The sequence below is a fragment of the Sander vitreus genome, chromosome 5, assembly GCF_031162955.1.
Source record: "Sander vitreus isolate 19-12246 chromosome 5, sanVit1, whole genome shotgun sequence".
Lineage (NCBI taxonomy): Eukaryota > Metazoa > Chordata > Actinopteri > Perciformes > Percidae > Sander > Sander vitreus.
Window position 1 is genome coordinate 36,560,057 of NC_135859.1, and position 27,091 is coordinate 36,587,147.

A 27,091-nucleotide genomic window follows, 5' to 3' on the forward strand; every position below is an offset into this window, starting at 1 on the left:
GTGCAGGTGTGTGTGTGTGTGTGTGTGTGTGTGTGTGTGTGTGTGTGTGGGTGTGTGTGTGTGTGTGTGTGTGTTACTGTGTGCAGGTGTGTGTGTGTGTGTGTGTGTGTGTGTGTGTTACTGTGTGCAGGTGTGTGTGTGTGTGTGTGTGTGTGTGTGTGTAGTGTGTGTAGTGTGTGTGTGTGTGTGTGTGTGTGTGTGTGTACTGTGTGCAGTGTGTGTGTGTGTGTGTGTGTGTGTGTGTTACTGTGTGTGTGTTAGGGTGTGTGTGTTTGTGTTACTGTGTGCAGGTGTGTGTGTGTGTGTGTGTGTGTGTGTGTGTGTGTTACTGTGTGCAGGTGTGTGTGTTACTGTGTGTGTGTGTGTGTGTTACCTGGCTGTTTGACACGGTGCCTTCACTGAGTGACTCGTGGATGGAGAGAAGGCTGAAGGGAGCAGACGAGGACTAACTAGAGGAAATAACTAAAGGAGACGCAGCAAAATGCCTCCAAAGAGGAAAAACAATATTTCAATTAACATTGAAGATGGTAAGACGATTTTTTAAACTGCTATTATGCTAAAAAAAAAAAACTTTTAATTGTTTCAAACCATTTTTTTAGCCTGAAATGTTCCCCCTTTCTGATTCTATTGATAACAGAGAGTACAAGTCATTGTTATGTGGTATTAATATCTGTTTGTGTAGCGATGGATCCCCTAATTACTGTGTTTTTATGTCCACAGTTGGGATGGATGTTGATGCGTCAGACAGCGGAAGTGAAGGTGAGTTTGTTTGCTTTTATATTAAGCCGGGTAAGATGTGATGGTCCAACTAATCTTGCATTGCCAGAGCTTTCTCCACGAGTTATTCCAAGATATAGGAGATACAAAAAAACACTCTGGGTTGTTTGCATTTTTTTAAAGCACTGGTTCTCAAGCTTTTTTCAATAGTGTTCCCCCTTTGCACAGTGTTTGTAAGCCATGAACCCCCTAATCAGCACGAATAAGTCTCTATAAAGAGGAAGAATACAGCGATGTCAGCGATAGATTTACTAAACTACAGCCTTGGACCTGGAGAACATTTAGATGATGATGGAAAAAGGAGACAAAAACTTGGAAAAAGACGGTAGAAAGAAGGAAGGAAGGCAACAATAGGTCGGAAATAGTAACGGTAGAAAGAAGGAAGGAAGGAAACAATAGGTCGGAAATAGTAACGGTAGAAAGAAGGAAGGAAGACAAGAATAGGTCGGAAATAGTAACAGTAGAAAGAAGGAAGGAAGGCAAGAATAGGTCGGAAATAGTAACAGTAGAAAGAAGGAAGGAAGGCAAGAATAGGTCGGAAATAGTAACAGTAGAAAGAAGGAAGGAAGGCAACAATAGGTCGGAAATAGTAACGGTAGAAAGAAGGAAGGAAGGAAACAATAGGTCGGAAATAGTAACGGTAGAAAGAAGGAAGGAAGGAAACAATAGGTCGGAAATAGTAACGGTAGAAAGAAGGAAGGAAGGCAAGCAATAGGTCGGAAATAGTAACGGTAGAAAGAAGGAAGGAAGGAAACAATAGGTCGGAAATAGTAACGGTAGAAAGAAGGAAGGAAGGAAACAATAGGTCGGAAATAGTAACGGTAGAAAGAAGGAAGGAAGGAAACAATAGGGCGACAAAAGGGACAAAAAATTAAAATAAGAGACAAACTTCGAAAAAAGTGACAAAAACATTGAAAAAAGCAGAAAAAATACTACTACCTAGTAAGGAAGAAAGGCAACAACAGGTCAAAACAAACGACAAAACCTTCAAAAAAAGCGACAAACTTGGCGAAAATGAAGACGGAAGTAACTACAGCCTTGGAACTGAAAAACATTTAGCAAAAAATGTCCTCCAAAGTACCCCTAGGGGGACACGTACCCCCTGCAGTCCTCCAAAGTACCCCTAGGGGGACACGTACCCCCTGCAGTCCTCCAAAGTACCCCTAGGGGGACACGTACCCCCTGCAGTCCTCCAGAGTACCCCTAGGGGGACACGTACCCCCTGCAGTCCTCCAAAGTACCCCTAGGGGGACACGTACCCCCTGCAGTCCTCCAGAGTAACCCTAGGGGGACACGTACCCCCTGCAGTCCTCCAAAGTACCCCTAGGGGGACACGTACCCCCTGCAGTCCTCCAAAGTACCCTTAGGGGGACACGTACCCCCTGCAGTCCTCCAGAGTACCCCTAGAGGGACACGTACCCCCTGCAGTCCTCCAGAGTAACCCTAGGGGGACACGTACCCCCTGCAGTCCTCCAGAGTACCCCTAGAGGGACACGTACCCCCTGCAGTCCACCAGAGTAACACTAAGGGGACACGTACCCCCTGCAGTCCTCCAGAGTACCCCTAGTACGCTAAAGGGACGGCAATAGTCCCGACTAGTAGCTTTAAGTAAACACACTTGGTCGGGACTATTGGCGTCCCTTTTGACGCAGTTATGTTAAGGAAAAGGTCGTGGGTTGGCGTACGGTTCCGTGACACGCGGGAAGAACGTGGGAATAACGGGACGGTTAAAGAAGAAAGCGACTTTAGGAAACGTGACACGCGGGACACGATCCCCGGTCTCCTGGGTGAAAGTCCTGTATTGAAGGGCCCTTTTTTCGTTGCTTCAGACGCTGACAGCGCCTGTCCAAATGTCCGTGTTTTGTGTGTGTGAGTGAGAACGGGTTGAAAATGAATACATTACTTCTAAAATGTACATTTGTTTGTCTCAGTGGAGGCCCGGAGGAGAGCCAAAAACAGACGAGCCAAACCCCAACGTAAAGCCCAACGGGTCAGCGACGAGGATGACGAGGATGAGGACGAGTCACCGAGGAAGAGAGGGCGAAAGAAGAAAGCAAAGCCTCGCGACAGCGACGACGAGGACGAAGACAACCGAAATGTGAAAAGAAAAAGTTCCAAAGCCTCCCGGAAGAAAGCGAAGGATGAGAGCGACGAGGAGAGCGAAGACGAAGGAGAGAAAAAGAAAAAGGGCGCCTCCAAAAAGGAGAACGAGGAGAATAAGGAGAAGGGGAAAGGTAAAGGGAAACAAGGGAAGGATGTAGGAGCTGAGAAGGACAAGAAGAAGAAGAATAGGAAGTTGAGCAGGTGCAGTATTCTCTGACTTACCTGCACGCTCCACACACCTGCACGAAGACGTACTCAGATCCTTTAATACTGCAGTAAAAGTACTAATACCACACTCTTATAATACTCTGTTACAAGTTATAGTCCTGCAGTGAAAATGTTACTTAAAACATGAAACAAAGATGAATATTGGGTCATTTATGTAGTAGAAATGTGATTTCTTTTAGAAGTTGGTGCCTTCTAGACTGAGAAAAGCCAGAAAGTTTATTTTTTGGCTGATGTGGATGAAAGACAACAACTCCCAGAATGCACTTGCTTCGCATCCCTACGAGGCCCTACAGACTCAACTCAAGTGGGTTTTATTTTTGTCGTTTCACCGTAGCTCAAGTGGTGTTACACATATAAAAACGACATATGGAGCACACACATTATAGGCTCCGTAAAGTGTTGTGTTACACACAGGAAACAATAGACAAGAAGCAGACAAACAAAACATACAGTATTAGGAGGGGGGGGGAGGGGAGACATCACAAAAAACAAACGAAATAAGAAACCAAAAGGCTGTAAAAACTCTCCATTTTATCAATAAATAATCACCTTGTTCCACAAAAGCTGCTTGACCTGCGTTTTAAAACCCCCTCGTGATGATAGGAGTTTTATAGCAGTGGGCAAACCATGATACCAGTGTAAAAGAAATAACTTTTAATTGCATTATTAGCTCTAGGAACTATGCAGGAGCGGCTGCTGGTCGTAGTATTATGACTATGCTGCGTATGGACAGTGTTGGGGAGTAACGGAGTACATGTAGCCTACTGGCGTTACTTATTCAGAGTACAAACTATGAGTACCTGTACTCTGTTACAGTTACTATTTACATAGTTGGTATTTACAATACAGTTACGTTGTTGAAATCAGTGGATTACATGACGATACTTCTCTGGTTCACGGGTTTATTCACTCTCGCAACTCCGCGTTTCCCAGAAGCCCCGATATGAAAACGAAATAATGAGCTAGTGCGTGATCACTGATAGAGGTCGAGATGGAGCAACAGAGCCAGGGCAGGAATGGTTTCTATCTGGGGAATACAAACAGCATTTCACATTAAAGAAAGAACAGGGAGAAGGAAATATAACTCGCCAGCAACCAGCCTCCTTTCAGCGTCCAGATTCCTCCACCTCCAACCTGAAGAAGCATCTTAAAGGACGTTATTTTAGCCCAGCGTAGTCGTCTGCTGTAGTGTTACTGCTCACCTTGCTGTTTTATAGCTGACGTGTGACTTTACATTCTCCTACGTGCTGATTTACTAGCCCCAGAGCCGTTGAAAGACTCGCCCCGTTTGACGTGTTAGCTAACGTTAGCTAAGATTAGCTCGTGGTAGCTTGGACTGCGGTTAGATTTTTGTAGTTTGCAGTTCAGGACTACAAATACAAACATCTATCTGCTTGTTGAGGTCCACATTCAGCCAGTTGGACCAGAAGAACACACCAGAACAGGCCTGTTCAGTAAGCTGCATGTGATGGCTGCATTCCTACTTTTAACATGCAGTTCAATGTGGAAGTACTCCAAGTATTCCAAGTAAGAATAAGTTACAAATGACATTTTTGGGCATGTATTCTGTACTCTGTAACGGAATACGTTTTGAAAGTATCCTTCCCAACACTGCGTATGGACCAGGGCTGTGTCTCATTCGGCATACTTCCCGTCAGTACACCGCTAACGTGCACTGACCACTTCCTGCCGTAGTGCCACTGAATGTAGCGGAGTAACTAAAGTAACTAGTAACTAAAGTAACTAGTAACTAAAGCTGGAACAGATGAATGTAGCGGAGTAACTAAAGTAACTAGTAACTAAAGTAACTAGTAACTAAAGCTGTAACAGATGAATGTAGCGGAGTAACTAAAGTAACTAGTAACTAAAGTAACTAGTAACTAAAGTAACTAAAGCTGGAACAGATGAATGTAGTGGAGTAACTAAAGTAACTAGTAACTAAAGCTGGAACAGATGAATGTAGCGGAGTAACTAAAGTAACTAGTAACTAAAGCTGGAACAGATGAATGTAGAGGAGTAACTAAAGTAACTAGTAACTAAAGCTGGAACAGATGAATGTAGCGGAGTAACTAAAGTAACTAGTAACTAAAGTAACTAGTAACTAAAGCTGGAACAGATGAATGTAGTGGAGTAACTAAAGTAACTAGTAACTAAAGCTGGAACAGATGAATGTAGCAGAGTAACTAAAGTAACTAGTAACTAAAGCTGGAACAGATGAATGTAGTGGAGTAACTAAAGTAACTAGTAACTAGTAACTAAAGCTGTAACAGATGAATGTAGCGGGGTAACTAAAGTAACTAGTAACTAAAGCTGGAACAGATGAATGTAGAGGAGTAACTAAAGTAACTAGTAACTAAAGCTGGAACAGATGAATGTAGCGGAGTAACTAAAGTAACTAGTAACTAAAGCTGGAACAGATGAATGTAGTGGAGTAACTAAAGTAACTAGTAACTAAAGTAACTAGTAACTAAAGCTGTAACAGATGAATGTAGCGGAGTAACTAAAGTAACTAGTAACTAAAGCTGTAACAGATGAATGTAGCGGAGTAACTAAAGTAACTAGTAACTAAAGCTGTAACAGATGAATGTAGCGAAGTAACTAAAGTAACTAGTAACTAAAGTAACTAGTAACTAAAGCTGTAACAGATGAATGTAGTGGAGTAACTAAAGTATCTAGTAACTAAAGTAACTAAAGCTGGAACAGATGAATGTAGTGGAGTAACTAAAGTAACTAGTAACTAAAGCTGGAACAGATGAATGTAGCGGAGTAACTAAAGTAACTAGTAACTAAAGCTGGAACAGATGAATGTAGCGGAGTAACTAAAGTAACTAGTAACTAAAGTAACTAGTAACTAAAGCTGTAACAGATGAATGTAGCGGAGTAACTAAAGTAACTAGTAACTAAAGCTGGAACAGATGAATGTAGCGGAGTAGAAGTAGAAAGTAGCATGAAAAGAAAAGACTCAAGTAAAGTACAAGTACCTCAACATTTGGACTGAAGTACAGTACTGGAGTAAATGTACTTAGTTACATTCCACTTCCTGTCTCCGTCGGCCTCGTGATATCTGCGTGGCGTTTGTTGGGGGAGATGAAACCGTCGGTTTTCCTGAACATTTGGTCATGAACCAAAGTATTGGACACATTAAAACAACAACTATACAAACAAATCATAAATAACTTGCAAGTGTCTTTGCTAGTTTCAGACCGACCCAGTTGTCAGTTTCCCGTCCAGCGCCCACGTCGTTAATAACAAATGCACCTGCACCCATCTGTGGCCCATGCTGGTCTTACAGGGAGGTGTGTTCAGGTGCATTCTGGGCGTGCTGGTCTTACAGTGAGGTGTGTTCAGGTGCATCCTGGGCGTGCTGGTCTTACAGGGAGGTGTGTTCAGGTGCATTCTGGGCGTGCTGGTCTTACAGGGAGGTGTGTTCAGGTGCATCCTGGGCGTGCTGGTCTTACAGTGAGGTGTGTTCAGGTGCATTCTGGGCGTGCTGGTCTTACAGGGAGGTGTGTTCAGGTGCATTCTGGGCGTGCTGGTCTTACAGGAAGGTGTGTTCAGGTGCATTCTGGGAGTATTGCTATCTTGAGGCAGTGGGAAGTGATGGCACCATTGACCAACAAAAACCTGGTGTAAAGTCAATAACGCAGCATTTCATTGTTATTTTAACAGAGCATTAGTAAAATGCTCCTAGGCTCGTGCACAGCACGTGCACACTATGCTTGTTACACACACAGGGACGCACAGCAGCACACACACACACACACACACACACACACACACACACACACACACACATGCAGAAGATTACTAATACAAATATTACGGTGCAAATCCTCCATCATAACAGCAATGCTCCAAGGTCCAAACGCGCCTGGCTTTTAAAGGGAATGGGAGATGATCTCTGATTGGTTGATTGCATGTTACGCCCAAAACACACCTCTGATTAATGAAGACACTAAGAACAACCCTTTTGAACCATGCGCCCGGCACACGGACCCTTTTTATCAGCCGTCAAACTAGCAACAGTGGATTTGGACACGCCCTAAACACACCTGCAGCAGGCGCTTCACGCCGTGACCTCAGATCGTTAAAATAGGGCCCTTAGTTTATGAAAGCTGTAGCACGTGACAGCTCTTTCCCTTCATCAGTTCCATCGAGGAGGAAGAGGAGGAGGAGAAATCTGAGGAAGAATCGCTGTCGGAGGGAGAGGTGGCCGCCCTCAAGGAAGAGGTAGAGGAGAAGAAGAAACTGATCGCTACGTTAAGGAACAAACCGTGGCGCATGAAGAGGAGACTCACGCTTCTCAAGTAAAACACAGAAACTGCTGCTGCCTTCTCTTCTAGTTCCTGTATTATTTTTGCTTGCTGTTCATTTACTTTTTCTTGAGACCGCTTTCCTAAATGCCTATATATATATATATATATATATATATATATACTGTATACATAATGACTATAATACTATGTTTTTCATGCCACCCTTGTGACGTGTAATGAACCCTGCATGCAGCTAAACTTTACCAGTCGCTCGTATGTATTCTGCCATGTTGCACCTCCATCTTTAAAATAAATCAGCCAAAGAGGGACATACCTCCACCTTTCGCCCTCTTAAGGCGTTTTTCCATTACATGGTACCTGCTCGCCTCGCCTCGCCTCGCCACACTGTGCGTCTGTTTTCCATTGCTGATGTTAGTTCCGCCTCAGCGTGGCTGGTCGTTATATGCCGGCTATAAACATCAGGCCACTTGAGCTTGTTTTCCAGTTCTACGGAGGCTCCACGCAGAGCTTTCTCCGTAGCCTATGTAAGTGGCCTGATGTTTATACTTGTGTGCTGGTGCGTGCGTCGAGCCGGCCACGTGTGTGTGTACGTGGCTACGGAGAAAGCTCTGCGTGGAGCCTCCGCAGAACTGTCAAACAAGCGACGCTGCAGGAAACTGCCGTGACCTAACGCGACACACACACAGAACGTGGAAGGTGTGTTGTTGTCAGAAGACACATTTAGGTTCAAATGAAGCTGGAGGCAGCAGAAATAAACACAGCTGGCTGAACTGTTTAAAAATGGCGGGTTTGTTCAGGACACCCCCGTCTGTCGCTTTCACGTCACCTTTTGGTATCTGCTCAGCTCGCTGGGAACCTCGGCTGAGGCGGTACTAAATAAAGTACCTGTTAGCAGGTACCAGGGACTTTTTTTCGTAATGGAAAACCAAAAAAGGCGAGTAGAGTCGAGGCGAGTCGAGCAGGTACCACGTGATGGAAAAGCGCCATTACACTGCACCGTGATGAATGCCAGGGAGAGATTTCACACGACTGCCGGCAGATTTGATGTTAGCAATGAAACGGTACCAAAATAACGAAAACCTAAAACTATTATTACACTGGAAGGAACACTCACGGATGAAGTCTAGGGGCCAGAAAGTCATATTCAGCTGGTTGTCATATACAGTTTCACCACTAGATGGGAGACATTCTTACACAATGTAGTGTATGGTACAATGAGTACCTTTTTTTGTTAACCCTTGTGTTGATGAACACTTTTTTTGACATCGTTGACGTTTTTGTCACTTATTTTGCTGATTTATTTTTTTTTACGTTTTTTTTTTCAACGTTGTTTTCAATATTTTTGTAGCATTGTTTGACGTTTTCGGCGCTCCCCTCCCCTCCCACTACCACCAGTGTACACTAACAACAACTTATTACCACTATTTTTGGAATTTCTGGTCACTAAACCAGAAAGAAAAGAAATTATATCTAACTTTTGAGTTAAAAAAAGCAGAAAATATGAATTATTTTGACTAATATTTAAGCTCAGAGGATGTTGATGGATAATCACAGACTGTCAAAGTTTAGTCAGAATAAAGCTACCGTATTTTCCGGACTATAAGTCGCACTTTTTTTCATACTTTGGCTGGTCCTGCGACTTATAGTCAGGTTTTAAATGTTATTTCATGCTGAAAACATTACCGTCTACAGCCGCTCTAGGCTTGTGACGACTATATGCTGCTCCTAAAGACAACTGAGAAAGAAAAGAAGCTGCAGGAGGCTGCAGGTAGTAAAACACGCAGCAGAAAACGGTAATCGAGCAGCAGAAGGAGAGTTTGGAGTGAGAGAGAAACTTGTGAGGGACTGGAGAAAAGGTTAGTCTTACTGCAATGAAGAAAACAAAGAAAGCTAGTCGCGCTGAAATCCAGATGGCCAGAGCTGGAGGAAGGAGTCCACAGATGGGTGCTTGAACAACGTGCTGCTGGGAGAGGCTCGTCAACAGTGCTGTTACGTTACGTTAACGTAGAGGACACCTACCGTATTCAGCCCCTTGTTCTGGGGGCTGTTGGGTAGTTTAATAACTGTTAATGTGTTACGTTAACATAGAGGACACCTACCGTATTCAGCCCCTTGTTCTGGGGGCTGTTGGGGAGTTTAATAACTGTTAATGTGTTACGTTAACATAGAGGACACCTACCGTATTCAGCCCCTTGTTCTGGGGGCTGTTGGGTAGTTTAATAACTTGCCTTTCCAGATTAAATGTCTGTTCTTGGTCTTGGATTTTGTGGAATACATTTCTAAATAAATGCGACTTATAGTCCAGTGCGACATGTTTTTTTCCTCTTCATGACGCATTTTTTGACTGATGCGACTTATACTCCGGAGGGACTTATAGTCCAGAAAATACGGTATAAAATCAGTCAGTGACCGTAGTGAACTGATCCTTAATTTGACTTGTGAAGAGTGTTTTTTAGAACCATCCGTTTGGTTGAAAGAAATCCAAATTTCTGCTACAGAAACATTATTGACATTTGACCCAAAGACAACATGAAGGTTAAGAAGCAGAGAGATGCCCCGTTTCAGCGAGGTCTTCCGTGCGATCGTAGGCCACCCAGAAGCTTTCTAACCCTACAGTCACATTAGCTGCAAGAGACGGAGAAAGAGCGACAGGCTGCCGTTCATTTTCAACGGGAGTGGCCGTTTGCCAGCGACAAGCGACAAGCTCGCCGCTGCCACGAGCAAGGCGGGGCCAAAAGTCTATTTTGTGCAACTGCTGAGCGAAGCGACTGCCAATCAGAGGGAAGGCAGCGTGACGTATGCACGTTGGTTGCTCGAGTCGAGGCAGAGACGCTTCAGGACGTCATATTTCTGTATATATCTGATAAGTTTGGCATTTTATCTCATATATGTTACTTTTATCGAGAAATAAATACTTTTAAATCCAAAATCATTGTTTTTTGTGACTTGACGATACCTCTGAAGTGACTTGTAAGACGTGCTTGAAGGTAGCACCAGAGAATTTCTGTTAGCGTAGGCTAGGAGCACCCATCCAAGGGGGTAAGCGTCTGTCAACAACCCGTAGCTCCTATGGGGCCATTCTGATGCTACCAAGCGATCACCCGATGTTAGCATCCCATTGACTCCCATTCATCTTGACGTCACTTTGACAGAGAATACCTTTACATCTGAAGCGTTTAAAGACTCTATTTGTCCGTTGTTTATTTCTAAAGAAACACGACAACGTATAAAAGGCTCCATTACCTTGTAGCTCACGTTATGGCTCCGTAGCAGACGTTTTTATAACAATAGGCTAACGATTGGGTCATAACCACGAGACTTCCTGTCTCATAGTAGAGGAGTTACCGTATAGTACAGGAGAAGCTCTCAGGCAGTTTGGACTTCCATTAGCTGTTTAAGTGTAATGACTAATGTTAACTATCATTTTAGTGATCAATAATGAGCCTGTGTCTATGTTATCTCCTTACATATACCTACGCTCTCCGTCTCTGCTAGATTGGGAATGATTGAGATTTCTCTTGGCACAGCTACCAGAAGACTTCCAACTTTCAGACAGGTTGCTCACGTCACATCTACGTCTTCAAGCTCAGTTGGAGGCTGCTCAGTAACGCTCAGCCATCACCGGGAAAGAGCTTCTAATGTCCTTCACTGGTCTCCGTCCAGAGACACGGGATCTGTTGGTCCATTATATATACTGACTATGCGCCCATCAAGCGAGTGCGTGTCGCTCTCTTTTGTAGCTAATGTGACTGTAGGGTAATCCGGCCTGGTCTCTGTACGAAAAGTCCATACTGATGAATCCATAAATCCGTTACGTAATGTTCAATATCTCCGCATCATTTCCAGCTAGCGTTGATCTGTTTGTTTAGCATGAAAGCTAACACCCAGGCCTTTCCAAAGAGGGCTTTGCTGTGATGGTAGGCCTTCCAGAAGCTTTTTAATTCAGCCTCTGAACTACAGTGTCTTTTCGGAGACATTGCACAATAATTCCAGAACAATGAATCCACAACTGAACGGTTATTTATACATACAACAATGTATACATTCATGTGACATCTCTGCAGCATACCTATCCTGATAGCCCCGCATATCCTGAAAACAATGTCTGTAATTGACATAAGATGCAAGCATTATTAATCTAGAACTAAATCATTAGGCGCAGATATACTTAGCGTGGTGTTCTCCACACTTTGACCCTACGATCCAACTGCCGTAGGCAGAATCTGGACTCCTCACTGAGCATAACGTTCCTCCACATGTTCAGGTTCCAGTGCACGTGTTGCAGACACCAGTGCAAACGGGCCTGACGGTGAAGGGCAGTCATGGCAGGACTCCTAGCAGCCCAATGAGACCAGAGATTGTGCTGCAGGCACCTGATTGGCAGCACCTCGGGGTACCAGAAGCTCAAAACAAGTGTCAATAGCAACAGCAAAATAACCTGTTTAGCATTGGCAGAGAAGATTTGGCAAATGTTTCATGGGCGCAACCCACATACTCAGCGCTGCTGCTCATCCCACAAATGCATGGAACTAAAACAGGCTTTCCAACGGTATAAGATTTATTGCCAAAAAGCATTGTTACCACATAGAAATAATCTACCAAACACGAATTTCCTTAGTTTGTGTGCTAAATTCATCCACATTCACAGTTTTATTCAGTTGTGCAAATACTCTGGAGACACATGCAGACAGTTGGCAGTCAATCTCAAGTTAACACGTCGCATCCCACACCTAAGGTGGGATGTTCAGCCTGTTAGACAGCTTCCTCTCAGTGTGAAGACTGGAATCAACACCGAGCGGATGCCTCGCCAGTTCCAGTGTAGGTTAGTGTGTGTGTTTCTCCGTACAGATCAGAGTAAGAAAGCAACTGGATAGGTGACCTGCTCTAACTTTTTCATGAGCTTGACACTGTTGTTGTGGCCGACGCTCTGACCGCATGCATTACACCATCAATCAGTAACTCATCCCAAACCGCAAAGTCGTTTTTCCTGTCCTTCCTGTTGCCACTGACTTATTTATTCATTGGTGTCTGGGTAGATCGTGTTCACTGTGTGTCATTGGTGGATGTGTTCTCTGATTGGTCCAACAGGGAGGCCCAGGATTTTGTTGAAAAATTTGAAGGAGCTCTTGGGAAAGGAAAAGGCCGGAAGCTGTTCGCATTCAAAGTCATGATGGCCAAGGTAATCTGCCCGCCTGGTATCACCAAATGGCGTTTGAATAACACGTCATTTTGCATGTTATAACAACACATTTTTGTGTCATTAGTTTTAGTTTTTCAAGGTTTTCTTTTGGCAAATCCTTCAGAGTTTTTGTCGCCTCTTTTGGAAAAACATTCCACGTTTTTGTCGCCTTTTTCAAACATTTTCTTGAAATTATTTTTGATGTTTTTGTCGCTTTTTATTTAACTTTTTTTGGACACTTTTTCCAACGTTTTGGTCGCCTTTTTCAAGTTTTTATCAGAGTTTTTGTCCCGGGACCTACATAGTTGTAGATCTCACCCCCCCTAAATGTTGAACCCAAAATTACTCCCTTGCTCAAAGCTACGTCAATCCAAATATTGATTTCTTTATTTCAGAAACTAATCAAGTTGAAACGTGACTTTGAGAACTTCAAAACAGCCTGTATACCCTGGGAGAGGAAGATAAAGGATGTAGAAAGTTGGTACCACTCTGACATTATTTGCAAAAAATAACAGAGCTATGACTTAAATGTTTCTGATATCACTACATCTGTAAGTCAAGTTCTCTGTTTTCCTAATCATAGGTCACTTTGGATCCTCCGTGGCTTCCTACTTTATTTTCCTGAGGTGGATGTACGGTCTGAACATGGTCCTGTTGGGGCTCATGTTTGGCCTGGTGGTAATGCCTGAGGTACAGCCGTCAACAGCAGCTACTGCTACAGTATCCTAGAGCGCTATGTGGAGCACTGCTAACGTTAGATTAAACAAAGTGGTGGAGCGAGCTAGAGAAAGAACAGAGAGAGAGAGAGAGAGAGAGAGAGAGAGAGAGAGAGAGAGATGGACAGAGAGAGAGAGATGGAGAGAGAGGGAGAGAGAGGGAGAGACAGAGAGAGAGACAGAGAGAGAGAGATGGAGAGAGAGAGATGCCATGAGAGCGATGGAGAGAGAGAGAGAGAGAGAGAGAGAGACAGACGAGAGAGAGAGAGAGAGAGACAGAGAGAGAGAGAGAGAGAGACAGACAGACGAGAGAGAGAGAGAGAGAGAGAGACAGAGAGAGAGAGAGAGAGAGGGCAGACAGACAGAGAGAGAGAGAGAGAGAGAGAGAGAGAGAGAGAGAGAGAGAGAGAGAGAGCGAGAGAGGTGCGATAGATAAAACAAAGTGGTGGAGCGAGCATAGCCTTATACATGTTCTCGCTCTCCTTTCTCACGTCGATCTCATCCTGTTTAGGTTCTTATGGGTCTTCCCTACGGCTCCATTCCCAGGAAAACGGTGCCTCGAGAGGAGCAGGCCACAGCCATGGACTACTCTACACTCACTGACTTTGAAGTAAGGATCTTAGCTTTGTTTTTCAATGTAATAGTTAAAACTATTGTAATACGTGAAGTATAAATCTGTGACTGCGTCCTGAACAGGGATACTTCAAGTACTCCATTTTGTTCTACGGGTACTACAACAACGATCGACAGATCGGGCTTCTGAAGTTCAGGCTCCCGCTGTCATACCTGCTGGTGGGCGTTGGCATCTTCGGATACAGCCTGATGGTTGTCATACGAACGTAAGGCGGGACACACAAACAATCAGACGTACACTTGTGCAGACGGAGACGTTTGTGTGTTTCGATGTTTCTTTTTCTCACTCCTCAGGATGGCTCGCAACGCAAACGAAGGAGGGGACGGAGGGGATGAGGGAGACTTCACCTTCAGCTGGAAGATGTTCACTAGCTGGGACTACCTGATAGGAAACCCTGAGACTGCAGACAATAAGTACGCCTCCATCACCACCAGCTTCAAGGTTAGCAGGTGTGCATGCGTATTTGTGTTGGGCAGTGGCGATTTTAGACCCTTTTTAGGGGGGCTTGAATTGCATCTCAGCCCTCTGTCTGTTAGTGACAGAGGGCAAACAATTACAGGTTCAAAGAAACAGGTTTAATATCCTGTGTGTCTGTCACCGATGCTTTGCACCTGTAACCCAGTCAAGGCAAACTGTATCCATGTCACATTCTCATTAGGGGCTGAGCCCCCCTAAAGGTCTGATCCTAGAACTGCCCCTGGAGTTAGAGTATAGGCATTGTAACCAGGGCTTTAAATTGACACCCGCCAACCCGCCAAAATATATACTAACTTTGGCTGGTACACAGTTACAGGCCAATTTGGCCGGTGATGAGTGAAATGCGGTTTGACACGTTGTAGAAATATTTTATTAACAAAATGTGTGTATGTGCTCGTTGCAAAAGAGCTGTGTTAGTCATTGAGGAAGTGATTAAAAGTACTCCGGGTGACCTCTGATGCACAGAAGGTTAAGCTTAAGTCATAAAAATAGTTTAGGCTTTTATGGCGTAGAGGTGCATTGTTTGAAGGTTGCAAGAACAGACGAGGGAGTTGCAACACATGGAGGCCCCGACCTTGGTGTGTGTGTGTGTGTGTGTGTGTGTGTGTGTGTGTGTGTGTGTGTAAGATACCAGTTTCTGTCTAAAAAACAAGAAGACACCCCCGTTGTGAGGATAAGATAAAAGCTTGAGGGAGAGAACAGATCAGGGCTCATAATTTGGAGGACATCTTGGTGGACCAAGCTTCGACTTGATGTCTGTTGCTAGAGAAACTTAAACTCTGTTTGTGAACCCACAATTGTGTTGTAACTCTTATGCTGGACTCATTTAACTTTGCTCAACTGAACTCTTTGTCTCAGATTGATCCTTGTGTTCTGGTAAACTTAAGTCCGATTAAAGAAGGTGCAGGAATTAATAAATTGGAGTCAGATTTGACAGGCCTTAGGGCCTTATTTAGGACAAATTCCACTACAGCATGTGTTTTAAACTTACCTATTTTGCCCCGCTGTAGGAATCCATCGTTGATGAACAGATGAACCAGAAAGATGAGAACATTCATCTCCGACGGTTCCTCAGGGTTCTGGCAAACGTTCTGATCATCTGCAGCCTCGGAGGCAGCGGGTATCTCATCTACTATGTGGTGAAACGTTCGCAGGTCTTTGCTAATATGAACAAAGAGGATCTGACGTGGATGGAAAAGAACGAGGCAGGTTGACATGAAACATTTGGTTATTTCTTTACCTTTTATGATTAGGCGATGAAAAAAGCCCAGTTCAGGCCAAAGATTTGCGACGAGATGAAACCATTTTAAAACGTTGCAGGAACAGTTTCAGCCGTCTGAACCGGCCCGTCTCAGCTCGACTCAAACAGCTGATGATGGCGCTGCGACTCAGCTGGTGGAGTCTCCAGAGGCTGGTTTTAGGACGTAAGAGACGTCTCCTGTTTCAACAGCCAATAGAGAAGTCAGCTGGTGGAGTCTCCAGAGGCTGGTTTTAGGACGTAAGAGACGTCTCCTGTTTCAACAGCCAATAGAGAAGTCAGCTGGTGGAGTCTCCAGAGGCTGGTTTTAGGACGTAAGAGACGCCTCCTGTTTCAACAGCCAATAGAGAAGTCAGCTGGTCGAGTCTCCAGAGGCTGGTTTTAGGACATAAGAGACGTCTCCTGTTTCAACAGCCAATAGAGAAGTCAGATGGTGGAGTCTCCAGAGGCTGGTTTTAGGACGTAAGAGACGCCTCCTGTTTCAACAGCCAATAGAGACGTCAGCTGGTGGAGTCTCCAGAGGCTGGTTTTAGAATGTAAGAGACGTCTCCTGTTTCTACAGCCAATAGAGACGTCAGCTGGTGGAGTCTCCAGAGGCTGGTTTTAGGACATAAGAGACGTCTCCTGTTTCAACAGCCAATAGAGAAGTCAGATGGTGGAGTCTCCAGAGGCTGGTTTTACAACGTAAGAGACGTCTCCTGTTTCTACAGCCAATAGAGAAGTCAGCTGGTGGAGTCTCCAGAGGCTGGTTTTAGGACGTAAGAGACGTCTCCTGTTTCAACAGCCAATAGAGAAGTCAGCTGGTGGAGTCTCCAGAGGCTGGTTTTACAACGTAAGAGACGTCTCCTGTTTCAACAGCCAATAGAGACGTCAGCTGGTGGAGTCTCCAGAGGCTGGTTTTAGAATGTAAAGGCCCTGACACACCAACCCAATAATCGGCTGTTGGACAGTCTGGCGAGGTCGTTCACTTGAGTCTGTTCGGTGTGTTTCGTGCCGTAATTACGTCGGAGGGGCCGTCGGCCTTCATTTTGGCCGACCTGACATGCTGGGTCGGAGGGCGGTCAGTCGGACTCAATGACCAATCTGATTGGTGGAGTTCTAGCCCTTGACTAGCGAATCAGTGCACTTATGTTAGCGTGACTAGAGTCTCTCAAAATCTGACGAAAATCTTTTAAACTGACCTTTGTCGATTTGAACTGAAGACAGATTCAGTAACTGCATGGCTGATTTCTCTCTTAAAATGTTTTCAGAAACACGTTTCGTTGAACTATTTTAGTCCAATATGACATTGTATTCCGAACGAGTTGCCATTATGCCTGGTTTTAAAATCCGGGAGTGGCCAGACCCACGTGACGCAGTCATCCAATCAGCTGCCAGTTATGTTATGGAGACATATTACGTCTCGCGCACACGCAGAACGTACGCTCAAGTCGGCATTGCTTCAATGTGTTCTGAGGCACTTCTTTGACCAACTTGGGGAGACTGATCAGTCCGACTGTCTTTTCTCCTGATGGTCGGCTGTTGGGTTGGTGTGTCAGGGCCTTAAGAGACGTCTCCTATTTCAACAGCCAATAGAGACTCAGCGGTGAGCACGGTATGTGGTGGAGCGAGCTAGAACATGACTGAAGAGAGGAGCAGCGACAGAACAAAGCAAATAATTACCTAAATAAAACGTTTTTGCCGATTCATCACTAGAAATGCAACTGTAGCAAGCACTTCTTAGTATCACTAACGTTATCCACATTCATATTTAGACGCAACAATCAATGATATATATCAGCTACATAAAGCCTGAAAGTCAGCAGTTAAAACGGAAGTACAAAGAGTCGTTGCTAGGAAGATGATACACCGTACAGGTTTTAGGACGCTGCAGATCGGTGCGTTGCAAGTAGTTTTCGAGAATCTTTGGTCTGGACTGGGCTTAAAAATAAGAGTGAAAAATGAGATTATTAACCCCCCTCTTTCGTCCAATGTCACAGGTGGAGTTTGTGATGTCTTTGCTGGGTCTGGTGTGCCCTCCTCTGTTTGAAGCCATCGCAGAACTGGAAGATTATCACCCTCGTATTGCCCTCAAGTGGCAGCTTGGACGAATCTTTGCCCTTTTCCTGGGAAACCTTTACACCTTCCTCTTCGCTCTGTTTGATGAGGTTAATGCCAAGGTATGACAGAATACAGCGTGATTTATGGTCCTGTGGAGGCTCCACGCAGAGCTTTCGCCGTGGCCTACGTAAATGGCCTGAAGTTTATACTTGTGTGTTGGTTTGCCCAACGTTGGTTTGTGCATCGATCTCTTAGCAGGGCTGGCGTGTAGTTGTTGTTCCTGTAAACAAGGCCCTTTGGGATCATTGTAATGTACTTGTAATGTGTGTGTGTGTGTGTGTGTGTGTGTGTGTGTGTGTGTGTGTGTGTGTGTGTGTGTGTGTGTGTGTGTGTATGTGTTGCATAAGAACCTTATGGGATGGGAATGATTGTTCCAGGTAGTAGTCAAACCCTCAGGCGTAGCCAGGGAAATGGAGATATTGTTTAGAAACACTTTAGATTACGATTGTAAAACCCATTAAAATATACGTAAAATATTGGTTTAAAACAAATGTAATTTGGCAAGTGACCATGGTATAAGCATGTTAATGCCCTTCGAGTTGTCCATTGTCAGGTATTAATGAACTTCGGAGGAGGCAACCAAAGGAGAGAGGCTTGGGTCCAATGAATATTAACTAAAAGGTTTAATAATGAAACGACATGACAGAAACAAGATTTTACGCTGCAGCGGACTGAAAAGATGCTTCTCCCTTGTGGATTCACATTAAACAGTCCTTAACGACCCTCTGCTTGTTCACTATATTCTCCTGGACATGTGGGCGGTTCCTTTTCCCCACATGGATTAGAACTATTCCCATTGGTCCCTAGATGGCATGGTGGCATGTTGGGCGCATCTCATTGGTTTTCTTCGTCGCCCAAATGGATGGATGTTTGATGTTACTCTCGGACATAGATGAAAGGTCCTACCATGTGGGTGTCAGTCCTTTTCAAGCTACAGGAATTAACATTCTTTTGTTCTAATCTAGTCTGCCAGCATGGGTTGGCTCCAAGACGGATAGACAAAAGGTTTCTTCCTGCCATGTGAAAAGAGCTTCCTCTTGTATGCTAAGTGACAGACATGATCTAATTTACCTTGTGAAACTTAGGAATCAGTATGAAACAGAAAGATATTGATTAGGTCTACAAGTATTGATACAATCCTTTTTGCCTAACCCAGCTGCAGCGTACATTGTGAATACACTTAAAACATAAAAGTACATTAATATCAAACTGATATTTAACTTTTTTAAACTCAACAATCCCTCCTTTTACACCATTCATGGTGTGAAAGCTTCACGCCTCACTGTCAGCCATTAATACCTGACAATGGACACCTCGTCGAGCATTAACCCTTACTTAAAGGTTCCAGTAATGAGCATGCTTTGTATTTTCTGTTCTTTAGTTGGAGAGTGAGAAGGACATCAAGAATGCCACTATATTGGCTTTGAATGAGTATGCTGCCAACTACAGCTCCTACTACAACACCACAAATGTTCCTCCTCCAAATGTGCATCCAGCTGACGTCATCAGAGGACCCTGCTGGGAGACTGCAGTGGGAAAGGTCAGTAGTTATTATACTATATACTGGTGAATTACAAGTTATAGGTTCAGATAAAGAGGCAGCAAACACTACACATAATCAAATAGAAGAGACCTGATTTCTAGGGTTGCCACAGTTCAGACCAAAGATTTGCGGCGAGACAAGTTAACAATTAGCCTGGAAATCCAGACCCAAATCCCAAAGACTAAGGGTCTGGCAATGAGTAATGAAAATGGCCCAACTCGAAGGGCGGCACCAAGCATGCATTTGAGAATCTCACTGCACGCAATTGGATAACACTACGACCAATCACAGCAATACACGGGGTGACGTATCCAGAGTGTACCCATACGCTTAGCTACCAGAGGAGCTAACTGGTAGATGTTGCAGCGCTGTCGTCATCTGTTTAGCTCGCCTCTGGCCCGCCATCAGATACACAGATGTGATTGGTGCAGCTCGGCTACCAGGGCATCATTAATGAGCATCATTACTGAATGCCAGAGTGACTCGCTGAGCAAGTTCAAATTGTGCTCTCGCGAGAACTCTGGATTTCCAGGGTAGTTAACACTTGCAACTACTTGCAACCCGCCAGTCTGCAGCGCTCTGAAAGCTGCCAGTTTACACCAATGAGACGAAACGGAGTAGCATCTGCATAGAAACAACTCTCTGTACTTTTGTTCCAACTTCAGACTTTTCAGGCTTTTTTGTAGCTGAATATCATTTGTAGCGTCTTAAATAATGAATGAGGATAGTGATAGTGAGATACTTGCTACAGCTGCATTTAAAGTAGAGATGAAATAAAGAAAACAACATTTTATTTCTCTGATTCACTGCTTTGTTCTAACGCCGCTCCCTCTCTACAGTCACATTCTAGCTCGCTCAACCACATACCGTGCTCCCTGGCACTCGTTGAGCCTCTGTCTTGCCATCTTCACCAGCTGACTGTTCGTAACATAGAAATAAAATGGATTATTGATTATTTTATTTCTATAATTTGTAGCTGACTCGACCAGCTGACTTCTCTATTGGCTGTTGAAACAGGAGACGTCTCTTACGGTCTAAAACCAGCCTCTGGAGACTCCACCAGCTGACTTCTCTATTGGCTGTTGAAACAGGAGACGTCTCTTACGGTCTAAAACCAGCCTCTGGAGACTCCACCAGCTGACTTCTCTATTGGCTGTTGAAACAGGAGACGTCTCTTACGGTCTAAAACCAGCCTCTGGAGACTCCACCAGCTGACTTCTCTATTGGCTGTTGAAACAGGAGACGTCTCTTACGTCCTAAAACCAGCCTCTGGAGACTCCACCAGCTGACTTCTCTATTGGCTGTTGAAACAGGAGACGTCTCTTACGTCCTAAAACCAGCCTCTGGAGACTCCACCAGCTGACGTCTCTAATGGCTGTAGAAACAGGGAGACGTCTCTTACGTTGTAAAACCAGCCTCTGGAGACTCCACCAGCTGACGCCTCTATTGGCTGTAGAAACAGGAGACGTCTCTTACGTCCTAAAACCAGCCTCTGGAGACTCCACCAGCTGACTTCTCTATTGGCTGTTGAAACAGGAGACATCTCTTACGTCCTAAAACCAGCCTCTGGAGACTCCACCAGCTGACTTCTCTATTGGCTGTTGAAACAGGAGACGTCTCTTACGTTGTAAAACCAGCCTCTGGAGACTCCACCAGCTGACGTCTCTATTGGCTGTTGAAACAGGAGACGTCTCTTACGGTCTAAAACGGGTCTGTCTTGTCGCGAATCTTTGGTCTAAACTGGGCTTAAAGGGTACCTACCGTTTTTTTAAACCTGGATCCTTTTTTCCTATGCTTTTGTGTCGAAGTGACTGATGGGAACAACAATCTCTGACATTGGTCCAGTATTAAGTGAGATCGCTGCAGTCGGCAGCGGAGAAACAAGCTACAATGTAAGTTAACAGGGCAATTGTCCAGCTTCTGTTTACCTTCACAAAAGTTCTGTTGTTGGTGCTGACAGACTCAGATTATTATTCTGAGTGTCTGACAATATTATGGAAAGGATCCCTTCAGAGATAGACCTTTAAAACCTCTTTAGGACCTTTGTGTTTAACCAGAAACAGCTCTGAAGTCGCTATCACCAAACCCACCAGACTCCATTTAAAAAAGCAATACTTTTAGATTGTATAGAGCCAAAATATTTTCCCATGTAAATCGGTGTAAAGTGTAAACATATTTCAACCAAAACTAGAGTAGTGATGGTTGGAACAGTGGAAAGACGACCCAAAACGGATTTCATAGTTTTATTTTGTTTCTGTTGACTGTGAATGAAGTGTATTTTACGATGCTTAAATGACTATTTATTTACATGGAGTCTGGTGGGTTTAGAGAACGCAATTTCGCGGACGTTTTTATGTTTAAAAAAAGGATCTTACTCTTAAACAGAGAGGTCGACCTCCTTAGAAATCCTTTCATAATGTTATCAGACACTTAGAATAATAATCTGAGTCTGACAGCGGCAACAATAGAACTTTTGTGAAGGTAAATACAAGCTGTACAATTGTCCTAACTTACGGGCAATTTCCACTGGATGCGTAACGGCTGCGTAACGGCTCTGGAACAGCGGTGGAGTCATTAGGTTTCCATTAAAGTCAATGTGTGTATTTCCACTGACTGCAGAACGTCTGCGTCCCTACTGAGTCCCAGCTCCAACGATCCGCAGCCCTCCGGAGCGGATACGCAGAGCTTCTATTGTTGCCGGACGCCGGAGAGCTCCGCAGCAATTTAGCACACGGCAGATAGTGCGGGACAGGAAGTCGAGCACAGAAACAAAATAAACATCTGGTTAATTTTCAAAATAAAATACACCGTGCTCACGACGGATCATAGTTCCCTGCACTACACCTTGAAAACACCGCTCAGAGCTGTTTCCCCTCTACTCCTCTGGATGGAAACTAACTAGTGTTGGTTTTGTGGTTCTAGTCTACGTGAATATATACATAGGAACATAGGGTTGAAAAAACAGTACTTCTGAGCACATTTAAAGTGGTATTTGTGCATGAATCTTTGTGGAGAAACTAAATCAACAAATCGATTAGTCAACAATATCATATGAGTGTTTGTCGATTAACCCTTGTGTTGTTTTCCCCTCGACCATGAACTGGGTCACATTTTTAAATGTTTTCGGAGGTTTTTTCTATGCTTCAGGTGCTTTTTTTAACATGTTTTTGTCCCTTTTTTATAGCGTTCTTTTATACATACTCAATACACCTAATTTATTTGACATTATACCTAATTTTTGAGTTAAAAAAAGCAGTAATTATGATTTATTTTGACTAATAGTTCATTTGTCAAATGCTATACAATTGTATTAAACACCGAAAACTCAATGAATGTAGTCATTCATTTTTCCTGGGAAGGAAAACATTGTGTTTCCATACCTCCAACGTACATCCAGGTTATTTTTTAGGCAATTTGGCGGAATATTTCGGATATAAAAAACGTTGAAAACATGTCAAGGACAACACAAAGGCTAACAATTTCTTTCTTTGTTTACAGCCCTACTGATTTCATTTATCGGTTTGTATTTGTGCTTATTTCTTTCGCTTCTTTTGTCTTTGGTTTCTCGTTGAAGGAATTTGTGAAGCTGACCGTGTCGGACATACAGGTGACCTATTTGACCATCCTGGTTGGTGACTTTTTGCGGGCTGTCATTGTCCGCTTCCTTAACTACTGTTGGTGCTGGGATCTGGAGGCAGGATTCGTGAGTACTCATATTGTGTCAGTGGCTCAGTACAGGATGTGTGTTTTTGTTTGCTTGGTTAGATTTAGTAAAGAATACATTATATTTCCTTTTTAATCTTCTGTAGTGGGAATTTGTCCAAAATAAGGCCCCTAAAGCCTGTCAAATCTGACTCCAAATGATTAATTCCTGCGCCTTCTTACATCGGACTTAAGTTTACCAGAACACAAGGATCAATCTGAGACGACGTGTTCAGTTAAGCAACGTTAAATGAGTCACAACACAACACAATTGTGGGTTCACAAACAGAGTCTAAGTTTCTCTAGCAAAAGACATGAAGTCAGAGCTGGTCCACCAAGTTGTAATTATGAGCCCTGATCTGTTCTCTCCCTCAAGCTTTTATCCTATCCTCACATGGGGGGTGTCTTCTTGTTTCTTAGGCAGAAACTGTTATCTTAAGGCGCAGATACACTGACCAGACGGCCGAGCCTCGGCAGAAAAGGCAGTTGGACTGATCAGTCTCCCCGAGTTGGTCAAAAAGGTGCCTCGGAACGCACCGAAGAGACGAACAGCAGGCAGCGCTAATCTGTATTGTCGCCCAGAAATGAAAACCGTGGATCTGGCTTCTCCGGAAATTCAAAGCCAGACTGTCATGGCGTCTCGTTCAGATTACGATCTCATATTGTCCTAAAATAGTTCACCGAAACGTGTTTCTGGAAACATTTGAAGAGAGAAACAGGCCGTGTAGTTGCTGAATCTGTCTTCATTTCAGATCAACAAAGGTCAGTTTAACAGATGTTCATCAGATGTTGAGAGACTCTAGTCACGCTCATCCCGCTCCCCGTTTCCTGGTTAGCTCTCCACCAATCAGATGGGTCATTGAGTCAGACTGCCGGCAGTGCAGCGCTGATTATACATGTCAAATCGGCCCAAATGAAGGCCGACGGCCCCTCAGACGGACGACGGCATGAACACACCGACCAGACTCGAGTCACCGACCTCGCCAGACTGTCAGACGGCCGATTATCGGCTCGGTGTGTAGTCGGCTTTACACACACACGCCAAGGTCGGGGCCTCTGTGTGGTGCAACTTCCTCTTCCGTTCTTGCAACCTTCAAACAATGCACCTCCACGCCATGAAAGCCTAAACTGTTTTCATGACTTAAGCTTAACTTTCTGTGCATCAGAGGTCACCCGGAGTACTTTTAACCACTTCCTCAATCACTAACACTAGCATATACACACATTTTGTTAATGAAATATTTCTACACTTCCTAACAAAACATTTCTATTTCCTGTGCTGTAAACGTGTCTGCAGTCATGGGGCTGAATGTGAATTTTAGGATTGTTTATCATGTCATCACTGATTACGTTTACATGCACATGATATTCAGGTTTTTGTCCTTATTCCGAGAAAGACAAGATTCAGACTAAGCTGTTTACCTGGCTAATAAAAGGGAATATTCCACTTAAAAATACTTAAGTTAAGGAAAAACTCAGCACAAGTCATTTCACATACAGTACGTGAAGAAGGTTCGGGAGACTTATGACTTACACAGAAGCCTTTAATGAGCACTTTGAGGAGACAGTTAAGCAGGCAGTACAGTTTAACAACGATGTGTTATTGTGCCGTCCCAACTATCTGAAATTCCTGTCTTCCTGAAGGAGTAATTAGGGCCGTATTTTAACGATCTACGGCGTGAAGAGCCTGCTGCAGGTGTGTTTAGGGCGTGTCCAAATCCACTTTTGCTAGTTTGACGGCTGATAAAAAGGGTCCGTGCGCCAGGCGCATAGTTCAAAAGGGTTGAGCTTAGTGTCTTCATTAATCAGAGGTGTGTTTTGGGCGTAACATTCAATCAACCAATCAGAGATCATCTCCCATTCCCTTTAAAAGCCAGGCGCGTTTGGACCTTGGAGCATTGCTGTTATGATGGAGGATTTGCTCCGTAATATTTGTATTTGTAATCTTCTGCATGTGTGTGTGTGTGTGTGTGTGCTGCTGTGCGTCCCTGTGTGTGTAACAAGCATAGTGTGCACGCGCTGTGCACGAGCCTAGGAGCATTTTACTAATGCTCTGTTAAAATAACAATGAAATGCTGCGTTATTGACTTTAGACCAGGTTTTTGTTGGTCAATGGTGCCATCACTTCCCACTGCCTCAAGATAGCAATACTGCCAGAATGCACCTGAACACACCTCCCTGTAAGACCAGCACGCCCAGCATGCACCTGAACACACCTCCCTGTAAGACCAGCACGTCCAGAATGCACCTGAACACACCTCCCTGTAAGACCAGCACGCCCAGAATGCACCTGAACACACCTCCCTGTAAGACCAGCACGCCCAGCATGCACCTGAACACACCTCCCTGTAAGACCAGCATGCCCAGAATGCACCTGAACACACCTCCCAGTAAGACCAGCACGCCCAGAATGCACCTGAACACACCTCCCTGTAAGACCAGCACGCCCAGAATGCACCTGAACACACCTCCCTGTAAGACCAGCACGCCCAGAATGCACCTGAACACACCTCCCTGTAAGACCAGCACGCCCAGAATGCACCTGAACACACCTCCCTGTAAGACCAGCACGCCCAGAATGCACCTGAACACACCTCCCTGTAAGACCAGCACGCCCAGCATGCACCTGAACACACCTCCCTGTAAGACCAGCACGCCCAGAATGCACCTGAACACACCTCCCAGTAAGACCAGCACGCCCAGCATGCACCTGAACACACCTCCCTGTAAGACCAGCACGCCCAGCATGCACCTGAACACACCTCCCTGTAAGACCAGCACGCCCAGAATGCACCTGAACACACCTCCCTGTAAGACCAGCACGCCCAGAATGCACCTGAACACACCTCCCTGTAAGACCAGCATGGGCCACAGATGGGCGCAGGTGCATCTGTTATTTAAACGATGTGGGCGCTGGACGGTCTTAAAATAGCAAAGACACTTGTGTCGGGCTTTGCACTGCTCTGCACACACAACACACACACACACACACACACATAGAGACAACATACTCATTGTATAGCTACCGTGTAATTCAGTTTTTGTTGAACACTGTGTGAGTACAGCACAGGTGTGTTTGGATCCAACCTGATACCATACGATGCCATCTGGCAGGACGGCTGATCCCTAACAGGCAGTGAAACGGGACACTGCAGCGGGGACTTAATTACAGAGAGAGGAGCAAGTGCAGAGTGTGTCGAGCAGGTGATGAGCTAATCATGTTGTGTTGATTTCCAGCCTTCGTACGGAGAGTTTGACATCAGCGGGAATGTGCTGGGGCTGATCTTCAATCAAGGAATGATATGGTGAATTACTAACTAAGTACATTTACTCCAGTACTGTACTTAAGTAGCCTACAAATGTTGAGGTACTTGTACTTTACTTGAGTCTTTTCTTTTCATGCCACTTTCTACTTCTACTCCACTACATTCATCTGTTCCAGCTTTAGTTACTAGTTACTTTAGTTACTAGTTACTTTAGTTACTCCGCTACATTCATCTGTTCCAGCTTTAGTTACTAGTTACTTTAGTTACTCCGCTACATTCATCTGTTCCAGCTTTAGTTACTAGTTACTTTAGTTACTCCGCTACATTCATCTGTTCCAGCTTTAGTTACTAGTTACTTTAGTTACTCCGCTACATTCATCTGTTCCAGCTTTAGTTACTAGTTACTTTAGTTACTCCACTACATTCATCTGTTCCAGCTTTAGTTACTAGTTACTTTAGTTACTCCGCTACATTCATCTGTTCCAGCTTTAGTTACTTTAGTTACTTTAGTTACTCCGCTACATTCATCTGTTCCAGCTTTAGTTACTAGTTACTTTAGTTACTCCACTACATTCATCTGTTCCAGCTTTAGTTACTAGTTACTTTAGTTACTCCGCTACATTCATCTGTTCCAGCTTTAGTTACTAGTTACTTTAGTTACTAGTTACTTTAGTTACTCCACTACATTCATCTGTTCCAGCTTTAGTTACTAGTTACTTTAGTTACTCCACTACATTCATCTGTTCCAGCTTTAGTTACTAGTTACTTTAGTTACTCCACTACATTCATCTGTTCCAGCTTTAGTTACTAGTTACTTTAGTTACTCCGCTA

At 44.2% G+C, this 27,091-nt stretch overlaps 1 protein-coding gene across 1 annotated transcript; it reads left to right on the forward strand.

The window, feature by feature from the left end:
• Positions 1 to 481: 481 nt before the first annotated feature.
• tmc2b (transmembrane channel-like 2b) lies at positions 482 to 26,303 on the forward strand. Its single transcript, XM_078249886.1, has 15 exons — positions 482 to 527; positions 721 to 759; positions 2,709 to 3,072; positions 7,257 to 7,415; positions 12,474 to 12,564; positions 12,960 to 13,041; positions 13,148 to 13,254; positions 13,792 to 13,890; positions 13,977 to 14,119; positions 14,208 to 14,355; positions 15,402 to 15,596; positions 17,629 to 17,808; positions 19,131 to 19,289; positions 22,867 to 22,995; positions 26,232 to 26,303. Exons 1-15 carry the CDS (start codon positions 482 to 484, stop codon positions 26,301 to 26,303), a joined length of 2,013 nt encoding a protein of 670 aa, XP_078106012.1.
• The last annotated feature ends 788 nt before the right edge of the window (positions 26,304 to 27,091 follow it).

Coding starts and splice junctions, on each gene's coding strand:
- tmc2b (XM_078249886.1), top strand. CDS start 482: ATGCCTCCAAAGAGGAAAAACAATATTTCAATTAACATTGAAGATG. Junction 14,356..15,401: donor CCATCACCACCAGCTTCAAG/GTTAGCAGGTGT, acceptor GCCCCGCTGTAG/GAATCCATCGTTGATGAACA. Junction 17,809..19,130: donor TTGATGAGGTTAATGCCAAG/GTATGACAGAAT, acceptor TCTGTTCTTTAG/TTGGAGAGTGAGAAGGACAT.